The sequence below is a fragment of the Ostrinia furnacalis genome, unplaced genomic scaffold (genome assembly GCF_004193835.3).
Source record: "Ostrinia furnacalis isolate ACB-3 unplaced genomic scaffold, ASM419383v2 OfSCF4221, whole genome shotgun sequence".
Lineage (NCBI taxonomy): Eukaryota > Metazoa > Arthropoda > Insecta > Lepidoptera > Crambidae > Ostrinia > Ostrinia furnacalis.
The window spans coordinates 68,855-95,504 of NW_021134460.1; the positions used below are offsets into that span (position 1 = coordinate 68,855).

At 41.0% G+C, this 26,650-nt stretch overlaps 1 protein-coding gene across 5 annotated transcripts; it reads left to right on the top strand.

The window, feature by feature from the left end:
- Nucleotides 1-549: 549 nt before the first annotated feature.
- On the top strand, nt 550-25,176 carry LOC114359062 (synaptotagmin binding cytoplasmic RNA interacting protein). Of its 5 annotated transcripts, XM_028313309.1 has the most exons (15): nt 551-925; nt 1,346-1,550; nt 1,818-1,929; nt 4,269-4,462; nt 6,019-6,146; nt 8,120-8,361; nt 10,496-10,631; nt 11,384-11,517; nt 11,599-11,670; nt 11,918-12,067; nt 12,642-12,787; nt 15,395-15,489; nt 16,893-17,035; nt 17,751-17,810; nt 18,217-18,240. In XM_028313309.1, exons 3-15 carry the CDS (start codon nt 1,819-1,821, stop codon nt 18,223-18,225), a joined length of 1,620 nt encoding a protein of 539 aa, XP_028169110.1. In that variant the 5' UTR covers nt 551-925; nt 1,346-1,550; nt 1,818; the 3' UTR covers nt 18,226-18,240. The 5 variants fall into 5 exon arrangements, with proteins under 5 accessions (XP_028169109.1, XP_028169110.1, XP_028169111.1 ...); XM_028313308.1 differs by lacking the exon at nt 18,217-18,240 and having other exon boundaries at nt 550-925; nt 17,751-17,858; XM_028313310.1 differs by lacking the exons at nt 16,893-17,035; nt 17,751-17,810; nt 18,217-18,240 and adding exons at nt 21,922-22,084; nt 25,066-25,176 and having other exon boundaries at nt 554-925.
- The last annotated feature ends 1,474 nt before the right edge of the window (nt 25,177-26,650 follow it).

Here is a 26,650-nt window from a genome sequence, read left to right on the forward strand (position 1 = left end):
AAAGCTCAGCCACTTTTTAGCAGTATATATTTTTGTTTAAAATATTTAAAAATAATAGGGTAAAAAAATCTTATTAGATAATGCACGTCTAATAGATAATGAATAATTCTTATTGGATAATTTGGTCTGAATTAAAATTTCAAACGTGTCTAATAAGATTAAAACATTTTAAGTTTTGGTTTGGTAAATGTTCGATTATTTTAATTAATCAGATAAGATAACAATTAATAAGTCATTGATGTTTGTATTGTACGTCATAATAATTTACAAAAAACATCATGACTGGTGCCTAATGCTGAACATAAAACATTTCGGTAAATGTATTTACAAGGGTGTTCCTAGTATTGAAAATGCCTTCCTGCATCATTTCTATGCATCTATAAGGTGTTAAAAATGGTTTAACAGACTAATTGTAATAACAAAGGCGAAACACTGACATCAAATCGATTACGAATAACGAAGGTCATAGGGTTTGCGAGTGTGCGTGTATATGCAAGTATGCAGCGAGCTCGGTGCGGCGTCGTCGCTGCTGCACGCCTGCACCGCCAGTTGCAACACCCTCCCCCCTTCGCTCTCGGCTTCTCGCTCGCCGCCGTCTTGCCGCTAGCCTGTCTCACCTCGCGGCCGGCAGCCTTGCGCGACGCGCCGCGCTCTTTTACATTCAAAATTATTCGCAACCATTGCAAAAACTCTCTGTGCAATAAAAATATTATTTCGTATTTAGTTGCGTGCGGTCGCTATTAGTATTTAAAGCAGAGAGAGATTTAAAACTTTACAAAATAAATTAAGTGCCTTTTAAAACTTTGAATGCACTCCTCGTTGCATGTCCCGCGCGCGTCGTTATGAGAACCCCGTACTGGCGGTCACGTTGACGTCGCGCGGTGCCGCCATATCTGTCTCGGCCACCAACTAGCAAAATTAATAGGTAATTATTTTAGTGTACAGTGCCTAAGTTAAAATTTTTCATCAGTGTTCAAGTGTCAAAAGTGTTCTTTACCTTTTGGTATCCCCTGCGGATTCCTATTGGATTCTTTTTGGATAATGAACCTCGCGCCGGCCGGTTCTTATCGGGTGCAATGCAGTTGCACTCTCAACTTATTGCAGTTTTGTATTCACTAAAGTTTCAAGCGCGGAAAGTTTCTAGTGTTTGTATTTAGTTACAAAAGGACTGTAAAAGTGTTTTAAAAGTGATTACCCGCCTAAAGTGTTAAGTGTAATAGTTTCTAAAGAGCTGTCACAGTTACTCTGCTGTGTTATTTCGGTCATTGACCGCCGGAATTCGCATCTCCTTTATGTTAGTGCCGTTTTAGTTTTTTTGACATTAATTCTCGATTTTCGTTTTTAGGCTCAAAAACGTGTCACTTCACTAAAAGGATGCATTGACCCGCGAATTCGCTTTTTAAAATTTCGCCTTCACCCGGATGGAATGAGGAGTGCACTGTCCCATTGTTTCACAGTTTCATATGTTTGAACATCATTTGTTTTTTTGTTTTTCGGACGATTACAGAGTTATCATTTTCTTCCAAAATTACAAAAATTACAAATTAAAGGTAAATATTAATATCGTATAATTTACGTAAATATAGATAATAATATTATAAAAATATAAAATTTGGATAGGTGTATTGGTAGGTAAGTGGCATAATTCATGGCTATCTGGAAATTTGATTGTATGACATCATCTGTAGGTGAGCCATAACAAACCTGTGCTCAGATTGCCAGCGGTCACAAAAGTTGAAAAGTTGTTAATATTGTGAAGACTGCAGAAATTGCCACAGCAAAGTGAAGTGTGTGTAAATATATGAACATTTGTGCAGAATGGCGGAGGGCAATGGAGAAATTTCCATTGAAGAGGTACCTGGGAAGGACTCCGAAGTTGGCCGTACACCGGATTACCGCAAACTCATTGACTATGGCTTGGATCCTAAGGTGAGTTCTATTATTAAATTATACTTTTAGCTATAATAGGAATTAGTCTAGATATAAATTAAGCCATTTTCACAATTTCTGATAGATAAATTAGATAAAAAAGGAAAATAAATATTTTTCTAACATGCCCGTTGAAACTTCATATCGTTTATCCCCACTGTAAGAATGTTATAAAAAATTTTGGGCACTACATAATATATTGCTGTTGCATTTAGTATTATTTATTTACTATTAATATTACAATATTTATAATTATTTTAAGTTTTAAGAATTTTGCAATTTGCATGTCTTCAGTAAACTTGCTAATGTTCCTTCACTGTTATTATTCTCAATGTACCTATGCCCCATTTAACATGTTATTAACATGTATTTTCATTCAAACTAGGTATACTTAAAATCCCATTATTGTATAAATAAATAAAGTTATATTTTTCTTATAAGAATCTTATAAGTAATTAATATTTTTTTCTAATAAGACCTAATTATCATAAAAATTACTAGACTTTAACTTGTAAACAGCATTAAATAAATTATCTACATAAAAACTTTTATTATATTGTAGTAAGGTAGGTAGGTAGGTACTTTGTTTTAGAACACATTATTACCTAACATATCAGCCACACCTGAAAAGTTGCTAGAACTTATTGCTGATAAGTGGACAAACCAGTAATGTGCCTGACTCTGCACACAACTGCATGCATGCAATATGTACTTTCTCTCTGATAGTGCTGCATTTGTTATTCTGACCTATGCCATATTTATCTGTGTACCTGCTCATTTTCAAAATAACTCTGTTGCTATGAATTGAATATCCATTGTTTATTTATTGGTAACCATCAACTGACCTTGGTACCTATTTCATTCCTCAGCATAAAACTTATTTCTATAACAGCAGTGCTAACTATTGGGTTATAAAACTTATTTCTATAACCCATGTGACATGCAATAAATAATTTGAATTTGAATAACTCTGTAAGCATTTTGTGCCTATAACACAAATAACAAACTGATATGTCATTGTTACCATGAGCTTTTATCAAGATAATGTTTTGTATTTAATTTGCCATGTGTCCATTGGCAATTTTATCCTTGGCATTTTTATGTGTTCATCAGCATTAAATACTTTTGGAAAATAAGCAGGCAGACAAGTAAGAATGACTGGCTTGGCCAGAATGTTATTGCTTTATTTTGGAGGGGAGAGAAGTGGGGAGGGCAGGTATTTTCCTTGTACCTAGTTGGCCTTAGGCATATTCATGTAGGTATTGCCTGCAGACTTGAGACCTTTTGTGTCTCTCCAATTAACTGTCTTTAAATATAAGTACACAACTTGAATGTTCAGTTGAGAACAAGATAATGAGGCTTATTATAATTTGGTCTGTAATACTCCTGTGTTGATTGTATGTTTCCTGCTAATAAAGATTAGATATGGGTCATAAAAACCCAATCACAATGTTTAATAGATGTCCTTGATTATATCTTAAAATGCAGTCATTATCCTATTTTGTGGTATGCACCTATAACTTTTCTTTCACCTATAGTTTACCCAATCTGCTAATAGAAGCTGTAAAAATACTTTTAAGTTACTAAACTCCACTTATCCTCAATGATAATGTCAGCTGCTAATAATTCACTTGGCTTAGAATACCAGCTGAGATCTCCCCTCTATGTAGCGAGTGTTTTGTTTTGAATTTTTATAGAAAACCCTTTCGATCTTTATTGTGTGACGTGGCTTGTAAATGACCCCTAAACAATTCAAAAGGTAGTGTCCTCCACTCTTTCAAATCCAATATGTTGTCATTCGTATCAATTGATGCTGACGGCTCGGGTTTATTACTCCCGTCGTGATGACCTTCCAGTGGGAGTGTCAGTTCCCTTATCCTTTGTCTGTGGCGAGCTTCACCGCAATAATTATTGTTCGGCCGGTGAGGCAGACAAGATTCTTTCAGCGTTGAACGCCAAGTCACGTGATTTATCGAACACAACTGGCGTCTACAGAGTAACGGTCGTTTAAGTGCTTGCCTCTTGTCTTTTGTACTTTACGTCCCTTAAAATCTATTAGCATTTATCTAAAAGTCCTCCTAGTTGTGCCTTCATACTAAAGTTCTATTATGACCAAGTTCTAAAGACCCAATATGACACTCAATTTAAAAAACTGACTTTTTTCAGTCGCCTCAAATCAGGCATGCATGCACTCCTGCATAAGTTTTCAGATATAATGGCGCGACATTTGGTCGCAGAAAGTTTATTTTTGTTTGACTAGTGTAATAGTTACTTCATAAGAAATCTTAATTAGTATTTTAAAGTGCCTGGTAATTGTAAGAACCTCTTCTCGTTTTCAGGTAGCAGCCAAGCTGGACGATATTTATAAGACTGGAAAGCTAGCGCACGCCGAACTGGACGAGCGTGCGTTAGATGCCTTAAAAGAATTTCCATCCGACGGTGCTTTAAGTGTTCTTGGACAATTTTTAGATTCAAATCTCGAGCATGTATCGAATAAAAGTGCTTATTTATGTGGAGTCATGAAGACCTATAGGTGAGTTTTGCAGATATCTTATTCACTTGTGACCCAATCAAAATATTGGATGATTGCCAAACGGCCGGCCAGTATCTGGGTCACAATCTCGAAAAATTGATTTGACATATTATCGAGCCGTTGCCGACGACCACTGAATTTAAAATTTGAGCCATTGTCTCGCGGGTCGGATGGCGTTCGTTAACGCGAGTTCGCATATTGGGATATCCATAGATCCAAAAGCCTTATTGCAGTAAAACGTGCCGTAGACGTTGCACAAAGAAAACGCTTGCAGTCGTGACTGCAAACTCGCAGTGTGTTTTATAAAACAAAAGTCAACTTAATGTATTGTAATTATTATGCGTTGCAACATCCGCGAGCTGGCAAAAGCTGCCTACACATGGTAACGTGGCCATTGGCGCCATCTGTTTCCATGTCTTACAAGCAATAAAGACGAGAATGGCGTCCATAAAAACGTAACCGTGGTAAAATTACTAGATGCTTAAAAATTTCAATAGTTCTCGTCAATTTTCTCACACGAGGTGTGAGAAAATCCTTATAATAGCAGAATCGATAGCTCGATAATTATTGGTTGAAGTTAAATGCAATAAAAATCATTAACTAGTTCCCGAGCCCCAGCAAATGTATAACTTTTATTACCGACACACAACGTACATAAACTATCATTTTTGGTGGAAAAGTTGAATTGCTGCATCCGGCAAACGCAATGTTGTGCATCGAGTGCCAAACAAAAATATTATGCGCTAGCGAGCATGCCGAGCCTTCAGCAGTGCGGTGGCTCGCGCTGGGCAGATGAGTCGCTCGTCGTCACCGTACGTGTTTGTGTCGCTACAGCGAGATTAGATTACGAATGGTCATTAGCCTCGGCAAAGTCATGACTTGATGCAGAACCTGTTTGCATGATTTATAAGATGCAAATGGGCGTTTACATGAGACCGTAGACCTTGCTTTGAGGCCGTGGTGCCGAGCGCCCTTAGATAATGCGAACTAGGACTATAACTTGAGTGGCTTTTACGACTGGAAATGCTAATTTCATAATAAGTGCCATTTCACCTCGTGGAGGCTACTTAATATGCGAACTCGAGAACAGTGGAGATTTTCTAATAGGATGTATGAGTAGTGTCGGTGGAGCGGAATGAGGGGTCGTGCCGTAGCGTCAATTGTATGATCGCAGCAAACATTCCGGGGCATGATTGAGTGCGCCCAACACCTAGATGCTGTGCGTCCGGTGGCCTGACTATTTAACTAATTCTGTTCAAAAATTTTACCAGAATTGAGTAACGCGTAATACCAAATTAGAGGGTCGGACTTTCTCACTTGTATGGAGTTTAGGCCGTAGAAGAAAGGCGGGAAAGTCGACTAAACTGCTACCTAATCATATTGGAACAACATCGTTTCCTAAAACCCCATAAATATGTCTTTAAATGTCACACTAAGGGGGAACAGTATAAAGTTCGCTTACTTAGGTGCTAACTTCATGTTCAAAATAAATGCTCCCCTAATTCACACTTCGGGTCATATGCAGTCCTTTCACGATTGTGTCGTATGTGTTCCAGACAGAAAAGCAGAGCGGGCGTGCAGGGCGCGCCCGCGCTGTCGGCCGCTGTCCAGGTCAAAGGGCCCGACGAGGACAAGATCAAACAGATCCTTGCCAGGACAGGGTACACGTTAGACGTGACTACAGGTCAGTGCTGCACCTTTATTTACCTATGCATCTCTTGTAATTCACGTTTGCAATTCCAAAAACCTGTAACATAATTTTGGGTAGGCTCTAGGCTACAATTTCCAGCTAATACTTATTAATAAAAGTCTAACGCTTGATTCAGTAAATGCTTGAGGTACGGGACGTCAAAAGTCAGCGAGATTTCAATAAGCTTCAGATTCGTTCTTTCATGTCATAAAAGGTCTGTCACCGTCCCGTGCCACTATGAACAAGTATGCATCTGTGATTCTGTAATACATAATTAGATTCTGATTAGAATACGCGCATGGAAAATATAAATGTTGGTGAAATGATTTATCATTGTTGGTGTCACAGTAGTAAAATGGGGTCGTGAGAAACTGACTGTGCACAGCCTTTATGTAGACACCAAGTCGGCGTCAAAATGGCTTCCGAACATCAGATTTACTTGTTACACGTAATAATGTTCATTTTAGTATCGTAATGACTTCATATCTATAAAAACACTAGCGGCCGCCCGCGACTTCGTACGCGTGGATCCCGTTTTACCCCCTTTTCCCGATTTTTCTTTGCTATAAACCTCACGGAGCCCGAGACCTTTCCAACGAATGCAAAACCGTGGAAATCGGTTCGTGCGTTCTGGAGTTATAGCGTCAGGGAGGAAAACCCGACTTATTTTTATATAGTAGAGAAGATTATTAACTTTCATGCCGATCGTACCAGCTGTTTGAGATATAAGTGTGTCCATAATAATCCCAAATTATTTTTGTTTACCTAATTTGCGATTTAATTTGTTTGCTAAAATAACAAAAGTTGCTCCAGACAGTCGGTTGAGTCATCGTTCTCTTGACCTATCAATAAAAACAAAAACAAAGAATATTGCAGTAAAGAACCCGTTGTTAGATCCTTTGTTGCATTCGAGACGGTTTCATTGAACGGTGGAAAATATTATTTTAAACTTTTGATCTGAAAATTGAATTGGCAACACCGTTATGGCGAGGCACCCGAGGAAAATCTGTGTTCTCTCATGCTCTTATACAAAGCGATGATAGACAAATCGGGTCTATTTTTTAGTCCTTTCTTTTATGCCCGCTTTCCACCAAAGCGAAGAGACATTTTTCAATAACAAATCATATTTCCGAACCGATGCCGAGCAGAGAGGTGATGTGGAAATAAGGAAATTCGATTGGTTATTCAAACACATCCTCCGCTTTGGTGCAAACCACCCTTATTGTGTTAGAATTGTTTTCCGGGGGTTGCTCATACCGTACCTACTAAGCGGGTGTTTGTGACAAATAAAGATTTCTTTCTTCCGTTGTATAAGGGGTTTTTGAATCGCGCTGACTGCTTGCTGATAATCGGCACTGACAGATCAAAATGTATGTATAAGATCTTGCCAACCACGAAGACGCGCCCCACCATTCTTCCGCTAATGTTTGAGTGTTATCGGTACACGCTAAATTATCCATGAGTGCACACGCACACTACAATAATGACGCTCGGATTGCTCGGATCAAACTCCCCGCACCTCGCGCTTCCCTCAACCAAAAAATCCAAAAATTGGTGGGGCGCGTCTTCTTGGATGGCACGATTCTTAGAGGGAACGTTCTTGAGAAACGCTGACCGACGCTTCATACATTTCGGCTGTCAGCGCTGATGGTCAGCCTGCGTCAGATTCTTAGACTTGATTTCCTCCTACGCTGACGTCGGTCGCGTACATCGGTCGAGCGTACGAATAAACACAATGTTCTATGAAGCACCGCACTGCAACGCCGTCGTCAGCGGCAGATAATTACATAGAACTAGTGTGTAATCGTGCGCGCCGTTGACGTCGGTCACCGATGTCAGCCTAAAAGGAAATCAAGCCTAAAACCATAAGTTATTTTCTCGGATCGCTCATATTCAGAGTCGGGTTCCAGAGCAACGCAAATACGGGGGTTTTTCCCGGATCGCTCATATTCAGAGTCGGGTTCCAGGGCAACGCAAATACGGGGGCCCGCCGCCGGGGTGGGAGGGCGGCACGCCCGGCGCCGGCTGCGAGGTGTTCTGCGGCAAGATCCCCAAGGACATGTACGAGGACGAACTCATCCCGCTGTTCGAGCGCTGCGGCAGCATCTGGGACTTACGCCTTATGATGGACCCCATGACGGGAACCAACCGCGGCTACGCCTTCGTCACCTTCACCACGCGCGAGGCCACGCAGCGCGCCGTGCAAGAGGTTAGTGATGGCTCAACCAAACCCCGCTCTGTCGCCGATATGTGTCACGGACTGTGCTGCGACTCGGGACATTTGACTCGGAACTCGATTCGGTTGCAGCGGTGCTCGAGTTTTTGAGTACTTTGCAAAGATTCCAGTGGCCTTGGGTTTAAGGCGTCACTTTTGAAACTTGTACCATTCATTGTAGAAACTGCTAATTTAAAAAAAAATCTAGCTTCTATGTAACTTGATGGATTAACTCGACAGCTCGGGTAATCAAGTGAAAACGTTGTGCTATCGAAATCGAGTCAATATTTTGTATGTAGTCACTCGAGTCAAAAGAGTCTCAAGTCGCAACACTAGTACCAATTTTGTTGCCCGCTGCTTAACTAGACGGACGTGTATCCTTCAAGACACATTTTCATCACTGTCTTAAATCTAAATCTCTATCCCTGTCGCCGCAGGGCCTTGTAGCGTCTTAAATCTAAATCTCTGCTTTCCGATGCCGCAGTGTTATATGTTCGCTTTGGAATACAGCAGACGACAAAGTTCGTACTTTCCCAAACAGTATCAATGGAGCGGTAAATTTCAGCCAACTCGGTTAAACACCAAAATTGATCCGGATTTATCTAGATCGAATTGACCTCACTTGGCCAATTAAATTTCAATTTATTAAAGAAACGTTTTCGCCGTTTTATTCGTGTAGCGCTTGCGAAATGTCCGTTTATTTTACTGCTCTGTTGAAGTGTACAATACAGTAGTCGAAAGAACATTTGGATCTGAAATTGGTGCCACCGGCCCGCGGCCTTGGAGGCGCCGCGGTCGCGCGGTGGGGCACCAGTTTCGCTTTGGATGTTATCAGCCGCATCAGTGCCAATAGTCGACATATCCAGCACACTGTGTTATCGCAAAACTAAATAAAGATGCAATTGTTCATTATCAGTCATTTGTAATTGGTAACACTAAATTGTGTCAAACTAAAGCTTGTTTAAAATTTAGTATTTTGTCATGAGTGTATAATTGGTGTATTGATTTGAGACAAAATTTATTCTAATTTGACATCTACTTTCCAGGTGACTCGCCGAATGTTTAAGTATAATCCCTTGAAAGATTAACAGATCACAGCACTTAGCTGCCGATAGTTTGGCGACTTCGCCTCGTCCCGCGGGTAAAACCACCAAACATCCTCTGTACATAAATCATCCGGATTTTGATGGTTTTCCTCGAACCCCGAAGTCACCAAATTATTGTCACTTGCAAGATTACTTGTAATCATCAGCCAGTATTTTTGCAAGTCCCAATCATTTGCCTGTCGATAAAATTCACAGTCACACTTGGGAGATTTAGATTTAAGCTTCTTCTATCATTTAAACAGCATGTCATTAATATCCCACTTGAAGGCGGTTGCAAGTATCTCGATTATATCTCAGCTATTTTGTCAAGTTTGGGCGAATCTACCGTAGAATCTGTGTAAGACTTGTCTTGACCAATCTGATAATAATATCTGACTGCCAAAAACTAATTTGTATTTTTTTTAATTAAATCTGTTTTGATTGTTCAAGACTTTTCTTAACAGTACTATGGAAGAAATACATTGGCAAGGCTATATGAGATATTTGATACACGTACCTACCTTTTGACAGTGCAAAAAATATAGGGATACGTGTCGCCGCCTTCGTCGTATGTAATCTCACCGAATTTGTGTAAATGTGCAAACATAACACCTATAAACTGATCTAGCCTCGCTTGTCCTGAGATATCATCCCGTTCTTTACTGTTGCACCTCGTTCAATTTTAAGTTGCTTTAATTATTATTTTTTTGTTTACCATCACACTTGTACTGCTTCTTTTTATTTTCACTTCATCAAACGGTCCACTTACAGGGTTAACATAATTGGCTTCAAAAGTTCTCCAACTGAGAATGTAATATATCTCAGGCTCTCCTCTTTGCTCAGTCAACACTTTGGCTTATCATCAAAGTTCAGTAACTCATCTCGATTGGCTCTAACCCGCGGCCCGGGCCGCCCGCAGCGTAACTAAATTCATCGCCCGACCTCAAAATTCATCTCCGCCCGGCACCGATCGACGACACTCGGCCGACCGGATCCGAATCGATACTCTTTTCAAAATTTTTCCCTTGTTATTTTTCCCACAGCTCGATAATCACGAAATAAAACCAGGGAAGACTCTGAGAATTAAGATTAGCGTACCGAATCTACGACTTTTCGTCGGCAACATTCCCAAGTCTAAAGGCAAAGAGGAGATACTGGAAGAGTTTGGTAAATTAACAGGTAAAGTGTCACTCGAATGAATTAAGGAGTTTAGAGTTGGTGGGTTGTGCGTGGGGCTTGGTGTGGACCGCTGAGGGTGCCCCGCTTGCGTCCCGCTTGCGTCCCGTCCCGTCCCGTCCGTCCCGCGCCCGTCCCTCCCGCGTCCCGTCTCCAGTCATTGGGCCGGCGCGGCCGCCCGGCGCGACCCGGCCCCGCCCGTTGGCTATTCTCCCTCGAATTGTTCTTGCAGCTGAATGATTATGAAATTCGAAAGGGGAAAAAGATTGGCGTTACCGTTTCCTTTAACAATCACCGGTTATTCGTGGGGAATATCCCTAAGAATCGAGATCGGGACGATTTGTTTGAGGAGTTTACTAGGCACGCACGTAAGTCCTTGTCGAATTCATAATAAGTGCTATTCGGTTGGTAGTGGGCGCGGCCGCCGCGCGACCCTCGCGCGGGGCTCGCGCGGCGGCCGCGCGTAGTGTGCCGTGCGGCGCGGCACCGCGGGCCCGGTGCCCGCTGTCCCGCGCCGCGCGAGACTTGCCGCATACGAGAATGCACACTGGTAATGACTGGAGAATCTTGCTGTTGTTCTATAGACTAGAACTTTTTCAGTACCGTATATGTTCTCCTGGAATATCGTTTGATTTGCTTCATATTTTGTAGCCTTAAAGGAATGTACTTGCGCGTTGGGGCCGTGGGAAGCTTTATTTAATTATAGTGTGCTTGTGTCAGACTTCTAGTGCTATATTCGATTGGTATACTTGCAGCGGGACTCGTGGAAGTTATAATATATAGTTCTCCTGATGATAAGAAGAAAAATAGAGGATTTTGTTTTTTGGAATACGAGTCTCACAAAGCGGCGTCATTAGCTAAACGTAGACTGGGAACTGGTAGAATAAAGGTACGTTCTGACTGAATCAATGTAGATTTTGTATGTACTGCGCGCGCCACCGCGGTAAACATGATTTATTTCGATGTCCAGGTATGGGGCTGTGATATTATAGTGGATTGGGCCGACCCCCAAGAGGAGCCAGACGAGCAAACTATGAGTAAAGTAAGTAACTTTACTAAATCAGCCTTTAATTCCTTTAAACACATTGATTGCGCCTGCGCAGATTTTAAATTCACGCACACTACAGCGTGTAAAATTGCTTGCAAAATTCTTTGCAAATTTTTCGCACATCGCTTTGATAAACATAGTTTCAAAGAATGTTACATTTTCGGACCGAAATTCACTTTACGCTTGTCCTTCCTACGATTTTTAAGGCATTACTTCTCACTGAAAACATTTTATCTGATAGGTAAAGGTACTGTACGTGAGGAACCTAACGCAAGAGATATCGGAAGAGGCGCTGAAAGAAGAATTTGAACGCTACGGCACTGTGGAACGCGTGAAGAAGATCAAGGACTACGCTTTTGTGCACTTCGACGACCGGGACTGCGCAGTCAAGGTACTTGTACACTAATTTAAGTTATATTTTTGTGTAAAGATACTTTTTTTTCAGTAGAAGTGCTCCTTAGGCACGGTTTCCACCAAAGCGGGACGGAACGGAGACCTGTTATGAATAACCAATCAGATTTCCTGGTTTCTTGAATAATGAAGTCTGATTGGTTATTCAAAACACATCTACGCTCTGCTCCGCCTTGATGTAAAGTGGGCCTAACTTAAGTGAAATATAAAATGTTAATCCATCCTATATTTTTTACTAAGTTTTCTCTGTAATTTATTGTATAGATATTTTTGGTGTATCAAATTGCTGGTATAGTCTGGTCCGTGAGCACGTAGAATTTTGTCTAATGACCCCTTCTGTACTGTACTGCTGTTCTGGCACCCGCAGTGATTGTGCTCGCACATTCACTGCGGGTGCCAGTCGCACAGTCGCGACAGCAATATAATTACGCGCGAGCGATAAGGATGGGTAGCTAGGGGTCATTGGACAAAATTCTACGTGCTCACAGACCGGGCTTTAGACTAAATAAATAAATATTTTGGGTATTACACAAAACTTGGTTATCTTTTGGCAGGCAATGCAAGAATTGGACGGAAAAGAAATCGGAACGGCGCGGCTAGAGGTATCGCTGGCGAAACCACCATCGGACAAAAAGAAGAAAGAAGAAATCCTACGCGCGAGAGAGCGACGCATGATGCAGATGATACACGGGCGCGGAGGGTAAGCTACAGTTTTACTATTTGCCTTTCATAGCATGTACCATGAAGCAAAATACTGGGTGGCGCAAAAGTACTGGCACTAAAGAAAATACTTTTTTTTTATATGACATTTTCTGTCATTTTTTTGTTGAAAATTGTGTAGTGAACAAATGTAAAATACACTGAAAATAAACATGGACCGTTTTACTCCCCAAGAACGTGGAATAATTGTGTCAATGTTCTTACGGACGCTTTTCCAGGCCGAGTTATCTCTCGTTTTGGCGATTTTCCTTGGCCTGCAAGATCACCCGATCTGACCAGTCCAGACTTCTTTCTTTGGGGTTTTTTGAAATCTCGGGTGTATGTGAACAAGCCACAGACTCTCGCAGCTCTAAAAGAAAACATTCGTCAAGAAATAACGAACATATCGCAGGAAGTGTTACGGCAAGTTATGCAAAATGTCATAAATAGGGCTCAAATGTGTATCAACTCTGGAGGTCACCATTTAAAAGACATCATCTTTAAATCCTAATGGTACGAAATTTAATGGCACAAATATACATTAAAAAAAACCTAAATCTAGTTTTCTAATTTAGAAAAAATGTTATAGCTGAACCATATAGGGTCTTTACTTTTGCGCCACCCAGTACAATTATACAACTCGGTCGAGTTAACTGCGCACCTGGCGGCCGTGACGTCACATCGACGCTCTGGTACGAACGCGGGGAGATGTGCGAGTGATTGCGAGATAGTAGCATTCTAATCTTTTCTTATAGGTTTTAAACCTTTGTTGCCTGTCATCCGCTTTGCAATGGAGGGAAGTCGAACCTTAATTTCGAGCTCCTATGTTCTTCTGATTAATTTCGTTCCGGGTCCAATGATAGTTTCTTTCCCCCGGGACAAACTTGACCTTCATTGGTTGGGTTTTTATGGCGGTCAAGCTGGATCCTGGCTACACAGGAGTTGCTCGCGGGAACGAGAGATGGGAATAGTCCAGTAGCATTCCAGCGAGGTGCGATAGTTAACTCGACCAGATTGTAATACAGGTCTTGAAATAGTGCGGGGAATCTAAATAGTGCTTTTCAAAATTTATAAAATTGAAAATGATACTACTACACGTGTTTTTTATGTTAACAGACTCGATCGGCTGAAACACACCAGAAACTTTTACCTATTTTATTTTCTTTTGGCAATACTTTCAGCACTTTTTATTTCATTTATTCCGTTAATTTTCATTATTGTTTTTTTCCTTTTCTTCCTCAATATCTATTCATATCTTATTCATAGAAAATACTATACATTCTTAAAAGAGCGCACTATTCGATGATGTGCAAGTATTTTTCGTTAATACAGATGTGATTTATTACAGTTTCTTTTAAGTTCTATTTTCCTTCTTTATTTTTCGCTCTCCTATTTACTTTTGTCCCCAAACCAGCTCGGAAGGCACTGGCGCTATTGCCTGTGACAGCGATTGCATCTATCTTAGCGTCTAATGTCTAGCAACGTTGTTGCTTGATAAATTTATGGAGAAAATACTAGAATTTACTGTTTAGGACGGCTGGACCGTCGCATCAAACGTATTCTTTTCCCGTTTGCTAGACATTGGATGTTAAAGCCTTGTTCAGACAGCGATTTACGCGTAAATCGTTAAACTCGCATGAAAAGTATCCCATATTGCCTTTTCACGATTATTAGAAGACGTAGTCTTATTAGGCGTTGTAACTATGTTTATTTGAATTGTCGCAATCCCGTCAAGACTGCTTACTAGGACGAAAATTGTATACCTCTGCATATTATTCGCCAAAATCAATGCGTAAGGCCCAGAACAGACAGTGAAACGCAACTGCAACGAAACTGCAACTTTCTTATGATTCTTATGAATGAAACTGAAACTGAAAGTTTCAAATTAGTAGCGTCATGTGTGTGTGCAGGCCTGTTCATCTCCGCGAGTTTACATCGAAAACAAAACACGCACGATGGCCCACCTACAGGATACTATTCGACAAGGCCTCACATACGAGCGAACATTGACTCACGCACGCGTATTCTTGTGTATGATGGAAGAAAATAAAGAAAATGGTGTACTAAATACTGTGCAGTATTTAACTGCCTAAATAATAATAAAAACACAGAATGTACTTTTTTAAGTTGCCTCAAGACACTGAGAGGTAAATAAGTAGTTAATTAATATTATTCATGATAATTCATGCTAAATCATGTATTTCCTCCGCCATTTTCCGCAGTTTGGCACCTCACGTCACATCATTTTACCGAAGTCAGCCCTATAGCTTCGGCGCAGTGCCGATCACTGACGTTTGTCAACAAAATGATGCTTGACTCTTGAGACAGGCTAAATTACACCACATTGTTAATGACATTGAGCATACATTTTTTTAAATACCTTCGCGAAGTAAAACTTCTGTACGTAGTACTTATTATTATTCTGTGCTAGCAGTTGCAGTTCCGTTGCAGTTGCGTTTCACCGTCTGTTCTGGGCCTAAATCGCCTATCTGAACACGGCCAAAAAGCAGGCATCCGCGGAGCATCCAACCCAGCAACGCAGCGGTGGTAATCCCGACCGGAGGGCATGCCCGCGCTGCAGAGCTTAACTTGTGGCTATTAATGTCAGATTTGATTGGTGCAGCTGCTCGCCCGTGCACGGCGCGCTGCGAGGCCGCACGCCGCAGCCGACGCAGCGCCCGCCGGCCGCGCGAGGCGACTACGGTCAGTATACATACATACACAACACCGATACATTACATAAACATACACAACACAACTTGCCCAGGCCATGACCTGGTATAACAGGCAGAGACAACGGTCAGAGCTACGGAATCCGTTTTATTCGAAGACATACCAAGTTCCACTTTGAGAACTTCAGATTATAAAGTGCAAATTAGTGAACTCTTGCTCATACCTTTGACATTTTATAGTTTTATCATGTTATGCCACGTAATTTTTGTATAATATAACATTTACGAATTCACGGTTACAAGTGCAGTGAATCTTAGCCCTGACGGTTGTCTGCGCCCTAAGAACAAAGATTACACAGATACGAAAGCACTTAACGGCACTCAAGGTTGATCGAGGGAAGTAAGTGATGACTGCAAACAAGATTCAACCTTTTCCAAATTCTGATACGTAGTAGCGGTTCATCTAGTTAGGTATCCATGTGTTTCCAAGAGATTGATCCGTGCACCTTGAACTATAGTTCTCAAAATTAGGTCAAATTAATCTTAGAACCAAGAAACAAAAAACTGTTATTCGATAATGTACGAGTTGTGCTTTCGTGCTGCATATCTCGCTATGCCTGTACGAGACATGACATTGGATCTTGTGTGTAGAGTTAGCTCCTTTGTGAACGTTCCCTCCATTTACCTTATATTATCCCACACGTTGAACAATTGAACACGGTGTGGTCTCCACGCGCACACTCGCACATCTGCTACTTCCCCTACTAACCAGATGGCCGCTACTATACACTAATGCATATCCCCCCTCAATAATACCGCGTAGGTACCAGATCAGTGTATCGTATAGGCCACGTAACATGTTTCATTAACGCTACTCCCTAAGCTAGATAATAAAAGCCAGGATCAGGATCGATGCATGGTCTAGGACTCTAGGACTATCATCAGGACATCCCAGTGATAGGAAACGTAGGGCCACACATCGTCGTAATGTAATAACATTATTAACAATTTCCAGTGCATGCTTCTTCAATACAGAAAGTCATCTTACATTATGATCGGCGTCAGTCACTTCTGACGTTCTCGCCGCTTTAGAGTAGGAACATTTGGTGGTGGGATGTGAAACGAACAGCCTAGAATTCCATGACAAACAGCATGTGTGACGAACAGCAGAGAGATAGTCGAGTTGCCGACGCATGTTGTGTCCGTGTGTGAACTGTCGATGCTTCAGTCACGGCGTGGTTGAGGACAGGTGTCGGCGCTAACCGAGTGCTGTTAATGCCCAGAGTTAAGTGACATTCGCATGCGTTTAATCGTTGTTAATCTTTTCCCGGTACGAGTGTCGTGGAGGCTCGCTAACCGCCAGCCGATACGGTAGATTGTAAGTTAGCGTTAGTTTAGCTTAGCCTCTAAAAGGCCTGTGTTGTGTGTTTATAGATTATGATTACGACTATTACGGGTACGGTGATTACCGAGGTGGCTACAATGAGCCATTTTACCGGTACGATGAGTTCTATTTTGATTACGCGGGGCCACCGCAACCGTCCGCCGTCCGCCAGCCTCCCAACAGAGCGCAACCGGTGGGTCCCACACACACTCACTAATGTTATCACTCTTATTTACTAGTCACTAGTCGCTGTACTCATCATCGTTTCGATTTTTTTTGAGTTGCCAAATTTTCATCTGTTTTTTATTTTTGTTAATCCCATCCTCGAACGGAGTCAGTGACTCGGTAAAGACGGTAGTGTGTAGGCCTGACGGTGGTGATTGAGAAGCGGCGGGCGGGCGCGGCGGGCGCGCGGGGGCCCGCCGCGCCGCAGCCTCGGACGACTCCCGGGGAGTGAGGCGCGGGGCGGGGGTGGCTGGTCGGCCGATCTCACCATCAGGTCTATATGGCTGAGGCCACTCCGACTAACCTGCCCGTTCTGACCTGAGCCCACGCGGTCCAAGCTGACTCTCGCTGACGCCCCCAGTAGACCCATACAGTAGCTTAGATCACTTCCGAAAGTCAGCTTAGACAGCGTGGCCCTTGTACCTGTTGTTTTCAGTTGCCATTTGACATTAGTACCGCTTGAGGCCATCCCGGCGCTTTCACCCATCATGTAGCCGCTTCGCTTTGCTCTGTTACTAACCCGATAACACGCTTGGAGCTTCGCCACCCTCGCACACTTAGATGAGGAATGTTGTCCTATGCCCGGGACGCTCGTGTAACGTTGTTATATTTCTCGTTGCCGCAACGAGATAGAGAATATGTTAAGAAGACTTACTGACCCGCTTGGTAAATGCCTCACTCAGGACGATGAGCTCGGCCTCGGGCCCAACTCGCTTTACTACGATCTAACAGGAGGCATTCAGGTACCCCCACTTCATTCGTTTACAGATACGTAATGATTGATATACATAGTTGTCGATTCGATGTTTAGATTACTGTTCCTATTTTTTAGAAGTAGCTCTCGAATGATAAAGAATGACCGTAATTACTTGTAGTCCCCTCCTAGAATGCGGTAGTCCTTGAACCGAGTAAAGCTTTAGTAGGTACCTGATTGTTTCAATATAGGTATTTTTTAAATAAAACATCTAATTAGCTGTAGTCTGGCGCCTCCTCAGCAAAAGTTGACTACTAATATCGAATTTGACTAAAGAATTTGTGGCTCGTAGTTCTAGTGTTGTGCAGCTTTTGCTGTGGAATGCACTGGTGACATTTTGGTAACATTACATACTATTACATTAAAGTATTGCGATGCGATCGTTTATCTTGCAGCATGATTAGTCCATTTGGAGGAATGGTTTGAAGCACTTACAACTGCGCCTACCTTGACAACTTTTCTCCAAGCTTTATGACACTATTTGAGCAATGTACGATGCTGTTCACATCAGCATCATAGATTGGCCTATTATTATATTTAGTTATCTATATTACTCTTATTTTAGAAGTCACATATTGTCTTGCAACTCTAAATCGGTGCTCTTTATTTATTTCTTAGATGTCTATTCACTAATATTCATATTACATAGGCACCAATTTAGGTTTAATTAAGTTTTATATTGTACCATGCAAATATTATAAACTAGCCTGTTGTATATCTATTTGGAACGCCCTCTGCTCTTCGATTTATCTGATTTCAACTGCCTCTATGCAGGTACAAAATAGTAACTATGTTCTTATAAAGTTCTTATTCAAACAAGACGCGCTATTGGTCAATATAATAGACCAAAATACTCCCAACGCTAGCGATAGGTGGGCCCTTATCGTGTGTCAACATCGTGAGGGCTTCACGCGTGTTACGCAACTGTTAGCTTCGCTTTACATCGGTTGTCTCGCACTGTAGGTAGCACGCGTTGCGTTGCCTGGTAGGCGATGTGTCACCACTTGATTTACTATTTGTGGGCGTGTTGAAGTCAGATAAAGCGAGGAGCAGTGAGCGGTCGGTCGTAGCGCACAAGTCCCGTGCGTCAGTGCCGTGAGGTGGCACCACTGCCACATTGATGATTAACCCGGTGAATCAAACGCGATGATCTAATTCCGCTTAATCACGGTCGTTGCATTCGCGATTGTATGAAGCATCAGATGTTACTAGAATTCAATATTGTAGAGGAAATGACGAGTTCTCATAATTATAAACTCAACAATTTTTATTTTTAATTGGCACTAGCATGGGATATTGCATGAAAATTAATCTGCACGAAATTATTAAACCTAATTATAACTTGTATTTTGAGGTATTTACAATTAAGCTTAATGTAAAGTAAGTGAATGTAAAAATCGCGGATGCAAAGTACAACGGCGGGTGTAGTTTTACTTTCTCTTAAATCCGCCTTTGTGTCACCCCGGCACTGGACACTGGCCGAAACGCAGGCGCCCTTTTTATCGCACGAGTCTAGCGAGCTCACAATTATTGTCAATTTTTGTTCTGTTGTAAAGTACATCACATGCTTATTTTTCTTTTAGATTGACTAAAGCTTGGTCTGTGAGCACGTAGAATTTTGTCCAATGACCCCAAGCTACCCATCCTTATCGCTCGCGCGTAATTATGTTGCTGTCGCACTCGCACACTCACTGCGGGCGCCCGTCGCACAGTTGCGACAGCAAAATAATTACGCGCGAGAGATAAGGATGGGTAGCTTGGGGTCATTGGACAAAATTCTACGTGCTCACGGACCAGGCTTTAGTCGAGTTGATCAATTGAAAAACGCAGGTCGACCAAGTTACGAAATTTTTTCTATCTTGGGAAGATGTTTTTGTGTGATTTTTGTAACATGCATGTGATGAACTTGCGATATAACGTAAACGTTACATGATCGCGTTAACCCTTTCAGCACAGAATAATACGAAAGTGCGTTCGACTTTGAAAAAATCTAGTGAATTGGTAAATCAATTTTACCGCGCCAAGACGCTTCCGATCGATCGTACGGTTCCATATATTTGCTATTTTTCATACAAAAACTTTCAATGGCGTTCAGTCGGTGCTGTGTTGAGTGACAAAGATGGACGTGTACCTGACTACGGGAGGCGTGAAAAGTATTAATTTATTTAAATTACTTCTTTTGTGGATTTCAATGAATTTTGTGCGTATTAATTTAAATTATATCCTAAAAAAATATGATTCGCTTTAATTTTATAAAAAGTTAGATGAATCCGAGTACCAGGTACTCCTAAAGTTCTACAGCACGAGCGTGCATGTCGGGACGATGTTTGAATTTTTGGTAATGTAAGTAATGGAAACCTTTCGAATCTTTTAAAGGCCTGAACATCAGATTTACTCTAGAATAAACTCAAGAATGTCTCCGAGACACATTACCACCAAATAGTACAAATCCGCTGTAGAAAATACAGCCACCAGTGAAAATATCGAGAGGATACCAGGATTCTAGTACCAATAGATGAACCAAAATGATCCCTTTTATGAAAATATCTAACCCCATGTGTTATTGAATAATAGCCTCGACATCTGGGATTCAAAAAAAATAAGTTATTACTAAAAACGAAAGCTCATGTTCAATTTTATGATGCTACTACCCCCAAAATTCAGGTTTTGACAGAGTTCTAGGTTAGGCCCATGAGCTATTTTTGAATTTTTTTGCAGAAATTAGTATCTAATTACGATATCATGTCTTTATGAAGAATAATAAAGCTCCTTATATCTAAAATGTCTTTTTTTAATTAGTTTAAATTGTAATTGTAATGAAATAGCTATTCATAGGTTCATGACGGATTGATACGATCGTGCGGGGGGTTTAGGGGGGTTAAAGTCACCCCCTAAAGGACATCATCCATTTTGGTCCAAAACCAAAAGTGCCGGCCAAAAAATAAAAGTGCTGTATTCTGATAGAATACGTCCGCCTTAGCATTTATTACTATGGCACCAAAGCTGTAGCACCACTGTGCATCGTAGTATTTGAGCTCTAAAAATATATGAAACGACTGACTTTGATCTCAAATACTACGATGCACAGTGGTGCTACAGCTTTGGTGTTATAGTAACAAATACTAAGGCGGACGTATTCTGTCAGAATACAGCACTTTTTTTTTATTGGCCGACATTTTTGATTTTGGACAAAAAATGTATGAACCGTCGATGAATTTTAGATCTCAAATACTCGACGCACAGTGGTGCTACAGCTTTGGTGCCATAGTAACAAATGCTAAGGCGGACGTATTCTGTCAGAAAACAACACTTTTTGTTATTGGCCGACACTTTTGATTTTGAACAAAAAATGTATGAATCGTCGATGAATTTTAGATCTCAAATACTCGACGCATAGTGGTGCTATAGCTTTGGTGCCATAGTAACAAATGCTAAGGCGCACGTATTCTGTCAGAATACAGCACTTTTTTTTTATTGGCCGACACTTTTGATTTTGAACAAAAAATGTATGAATAAATCGATGACTTTTAGATCTCAAATACTCGACGCACAGTGGAGCTACGGCTTTGGTGCCATAGTAACAAATGCTAAGGCACACGTATTCTGTCAGAATACAGCACTTTTTTTTGTTGGCCGGCACTTTTGATTTTGGACCAAAAATATATGAAACGTGGATGATGTCCTTTTTTATCTATTTTTCTCTATTTACTAAGATCCTGAAGACCCCAGAAACTAACGCGATTTTTTAGAAATCGTCAAATTTTTCTCTCGTGCTGAAAGGGTTAAGTCAATTTTATAAAGAACATGACGTCGTTCATATTGCAATTTGTTCTATGTCAAAAATTACAAGTTTACAGGAGAGTAAAAAAAACAGCGTACGGGAAAAAATCTTTTAAGACACCAAAATGTTTTTTAACTAATGTTTCCTAAGCAGTTTCTTTTTAATATAAATATAAAAGTCTCCATAAATAATGTATATTTTGTCAGATTTTTTGTCATTGAACAAATTGCAATATGAACGACGATGAGCTCGCTAGACCCGTCGGTGCGGCGTGCGTTGGCGCACATCGTTCGCGCGTGCTGACGTGTCGTGTGCGCAGGGGGCTGGGTCATGTGGGACGGGCGCGCGCTGGGCGCGGCGCGCGGCGGGGGCGGCGGCGCCGGGCGCGGCTGGGGCCCGTGGTGGTGCGCGGCGCGCCGCGCGTGGCCGCCGCACGCCCAGCGCCATGCGTGGCCACCCACGCGCCAAACCAAGTTTACCAGGTCAGTGTTTTAACCTTGGGGATATACTTCCCACATAATTTGACTTTGTTTCTTTGTTTAGGTCCAGGAACAATGAAAATTTTGTTGCTATGACCATTGTGACCCACTGTATCGATTTGGTTCCAACGAGACACAATTTCAACGGGACACATTTTCAATCAGACACATTCCCACGTGGACACATCAATTATTGTATCATCAGTTAAATGTTTTAATGAAAAAAATAAAATAAAATGTGTTAATTGTCATGGGCATGGGTATGTATTCGTCTGCCGTTTGGTGTAGTGGTTCAAAACGGACTACTATGCCGAGAGGTCCCGGGTTCGATTCTCGGCCGGGCAGAAATTGAAATGATGCATTTTAATTTCTGTGACCGGTCTGGGTGTTAGACTATCTATACTTATAATAAATCTGTAGAGAGAGGTAGAGAGGTCAATTCTGTACATAAAATATGTTTTCAAAATAACTATCAGGGGGTGATTAGTGAATGCCAAAAATGCAATCAGTAAAATTTTTGTCTGTCTGTATGTTCCTTATAGAAACAAAATTTACTCGAAGGATTTTAACAAAACTTGGTACAATTATTTTTAATACTACTGGGCAGATTATAGTATACTTAGGAGTATGCCACAGGAACGGGAATTAGCGGGAAAATCCTTTTGTACGAAAAATCTAAACCGCTTAAAGTTAGCCTTAGTTAGCCTAGACGCTTGAAATTTGGCATGCAGGTACCTTAGAGAACTTAAAGCTTAGACAACAGGATATTGCAAAATTAGAGTTAGCGGGAAAAAACATTTGTATGAAAAAATCAAACAAAAAAATCCCGCGTAAGATAGATGAAGGGGGTAGGTAATAAAACGGGATCCACGCATACGAAGTCGCGGGCGGCCGCTAGTCTTTCCATATCTATGTATGTGCGGAAACGTCACGAAATCTGAATTTTAGCTGACCTCCTAACCCCTCATAAAAGCCAAGGTAAATTTTATTGATTTAAGGAAAGTACGCGAATATGCTTATTTCTGTTTAATTTTGTTTTTAATTGTAATATAGTTATTTTATTTCATTTTCACTTTCATTTATTCGACTGACTGTATTGTGTCAGTTTGCAACTGTGTCCACGTGGGAATGTGTCTGATTGAAAATGTGTCCCGTTGAAATTGTGTCCTGTTGGAACTAAATCACTGTATCGTGTGGTGTTTAAAAGGAATTAACGGACATGTTACTGAATACGTAACGTCGCGGCGTCGTCGCTTTTGCTGTTCCCATCCGAGAGGATACCTATCCTACCTTTGAATATTTTACCTTAAGTTCAATTAATCTTTGCTGAATTCTAATTTAATTTCCAAGGCCGATTTTCCAATTACAGCCGCCAAACTTTTGTTATGAGAATGTTTAGATTATCTTCAAAATAGCGCTTTCTTCTATAGCTTTTTGCAAATCAACAGCGTGACTTAAATGGATGCATACTTATCTATTCATTTTCCAAATATTGTTTCAAACGAAACGCATTTTTTTAGGATTTATGACATAGCGAATCTTAAAGCATTTCTGTAAATAAATCCTTTTCACCTTTCATTCTATTAGTTCTCGAAGTTCAAAGTGTTGAAGTTCATTCATTATATTTTTTATTCTATTAGTAACCTCATTAATATAGAGCCGGGGGCCATCATAAATTAGCTTTTACCATGAGTTACTTTGATTTGTCACCTCATTTTTAGATTACTTAATCCTAATTCAAATTAAACTATGGTAAAGTATTAATATTCTACTTAATTTTCTGAAATTTTACTGCGTTTATTTTATCATGACATGCCTGTCTAAGAACCTAACTTAATTCCTATCCATTGTAAATATGTTCCTACCTACCGTTGATAAAATGACACCAATATGATCTACGGCTTCATTTTAACAAAGGTGTGAATAATTGCTTTAAATACTTACTGAAAACAAAGCAATTACGTGTCCTATCAACACTCTGTTGGATACTACCTATGCCTATCTACACCATGCATTCATAAAACTTCAGAGCCCCGATTACGGTAACTTTTAACGTCTACAATCCAGACACGCTTCTCGATTCTGCGATACGATTGGTCGTTCAACAGCGTACGTCAGCTGTTTTGACCAATCGTATCGCAGAATCGAGAAGCGTGTCTGGATTGTAGACGTTAAAAGTTACCGTAATCGGGGCTCAGAAGCACTGGCAAAGCCAGCATTACCGATCACACCGAAACAAAATTCAAAATTATCTCAATGACATTGGACTCTTTCTCTATCGAACTCGATTTGATCGATATTTGAATTGATTTTATTTATTTCAGCATGTTTGATGGTTTGCGTGTAATCTGGAGTAATGATTGTATATTGGTAACTACCCTCTCCCTGTCCTATCCTCTCTAGGGCTGCCACAAACTTTGCCTCGGTGTAGAGCTCGACTGAGCAGAGTCCACTGTTGTTGCCCCAGTGTGGTGAAGTTTGTGGAAGACCTTCTCTGATTTTTAGTTTCAGTCGGTAATTCAGCACTTTCTGCAACTTGACGTCTGAAATGCTAGATTACCGACAGAAATTACAAATCGGAAATAAGTAGGTAGATTTGTTTGAACTAATTGTTTATCCTGGGATTAATAAAAGTGGAATGTAGCTAACTCTTAACAGTAGTAAACCAGGTGAACTTAGAAGTACCTAGATAGTTGTATAATCCCTAAGACATGCAATTTATCTGAATTTGTAGCATGATTTCGTCTATGAATTCTCTTAACACTAGACTTAAGACTTAGTTAGAATCTAAGACCTAAATCATCTTTGATATTATGCATTTGATTACTCAGTATTTCGTGCCTATGCGATAACATGTTTTTGTTTGTCAGATGTTCTTATTTGTTGTTATTATTTGTATATTGCCATCTGAAAACATGTCATCGGGAATGGACTTTTGTCTTTCTAGTAGGACGTTTGTAATATTTGACTCGGTGGCGTTCCAGGTAAACGTAAATACGACGGGGGTCACCAGAACCAAGGGGGCGAGACGAAGCGCCGCCTGGGCGCGGCGGCGGCGGCGGCGTGCGGCTGGGGCAGCCCGGCGCCGCCGCCGGCCGCGAGCTAGGCGCCCGCCGCCGCCGCCGGCCCGCCCCCGCGACGCCCCCCGGCCCCGCGCGCCGCCGCCCCTGCTCCGGAGACACTACAAGCTGCGCAGGGGCGCCCGAGCGGCGCGACGAGCGGCTCACGGTTACGTTTACACGATCCCCGCTCTGTAACGAGGGGATCACACTTTTTTCTATATATGTGTTTTTTTATTTGATTTTCAAGTTTTCGATTTTGTATCGCATTGATTCCGTAAAAATCTTAAAGTAGGAAGTTATGAAATGTTTCGAATGTAAGTTTCCCGTTATGCTTATGTTTTTCACTGTCGTATTAGCCGTATATATTATTTAATATATACTTTATATTTGTGAAGGCGCGCGGCCGCGGTTGCCTGTTTGCGGCCGCGCGTTCGGGTCGTATGACCCGTCGACTGTTTTTTTAATACATGTTATTCAATATATTTTATTCCTGCGAACGCATTTTGCGATGTGATGTGTATTTTAGCAGTAATTATTATATTATAAGGAGTTTGACTGTTGTTTTTTGACATACTTACAACTTAGGTTACACGATGACGATGAAATAATAGAATGAATTTGAAACTAGATATCTCAATTACGGCTAAAATAGAACCACCCATGTCTTTATTGTAATCGATAACATTTCCCGACTGTGTTCCTGCTTTAGTTTTTTGCTTTATTTTTATTACATATTACATATTTCCCTTTAAAATACATTAGTGTGAGGAAGTAGTATTGTAAAGTTCAGGATTTCTGTAATGTTTATTATTGCTGTACTAAACTTTTTTGTATTTCAACCACATAGCATGTCCATACTGTTAGAACTCTGTATCAATCTTGTATCAGTTTAATATGTGGATTAAATTTGCAAAACTGTGTTTGCCTTATTATAAAAATTTGTTTTCTTTAATCACCTCCGGCCTCCTCAATTCAACTGTTTGTAGAGAATAGGTCTCACACACACACACACACCCCAAAACACAAGTACTTAGGAAGGTATGGCAATTAGAGTAGGACTTCTGTTTCTCGTTTTCCCTTCTGCCACTTATTTTCCCGTCTACTACTTGTTTTCACGTTTACCCCTTGTTTTCCCGGCTGCCACTTGTTTTCCCGTTTACCCCTTGTTTTCCCGTCTACCACTTTGTTTTTCCATCTTTCACGTTTTTCTGTGCTCTACTTGTTTTCCCGCTATCCATTTGTTTCTTAGATTTCACTTGTTTTTCTGTTTACTTTTTCTTTCCCGGTTAGTTATTTTTCTGTTATACTCTCCAATATTTTCCATCCAGTCTATCACCGTTTGCCACTTGTTTTCCCGACTGCCTCTTATTTTCTCGTCTACCTCTTGTATTCCCCTCTACCACTTGTTTTCCCGTCTACCACTTGTTTTCCCGTCTACCACTTGTTTTCCATCTACCACTTGTTTTCCCGTCTGCCCCTTGTTTTCCCGTCCTCCACTTGTTTTCCC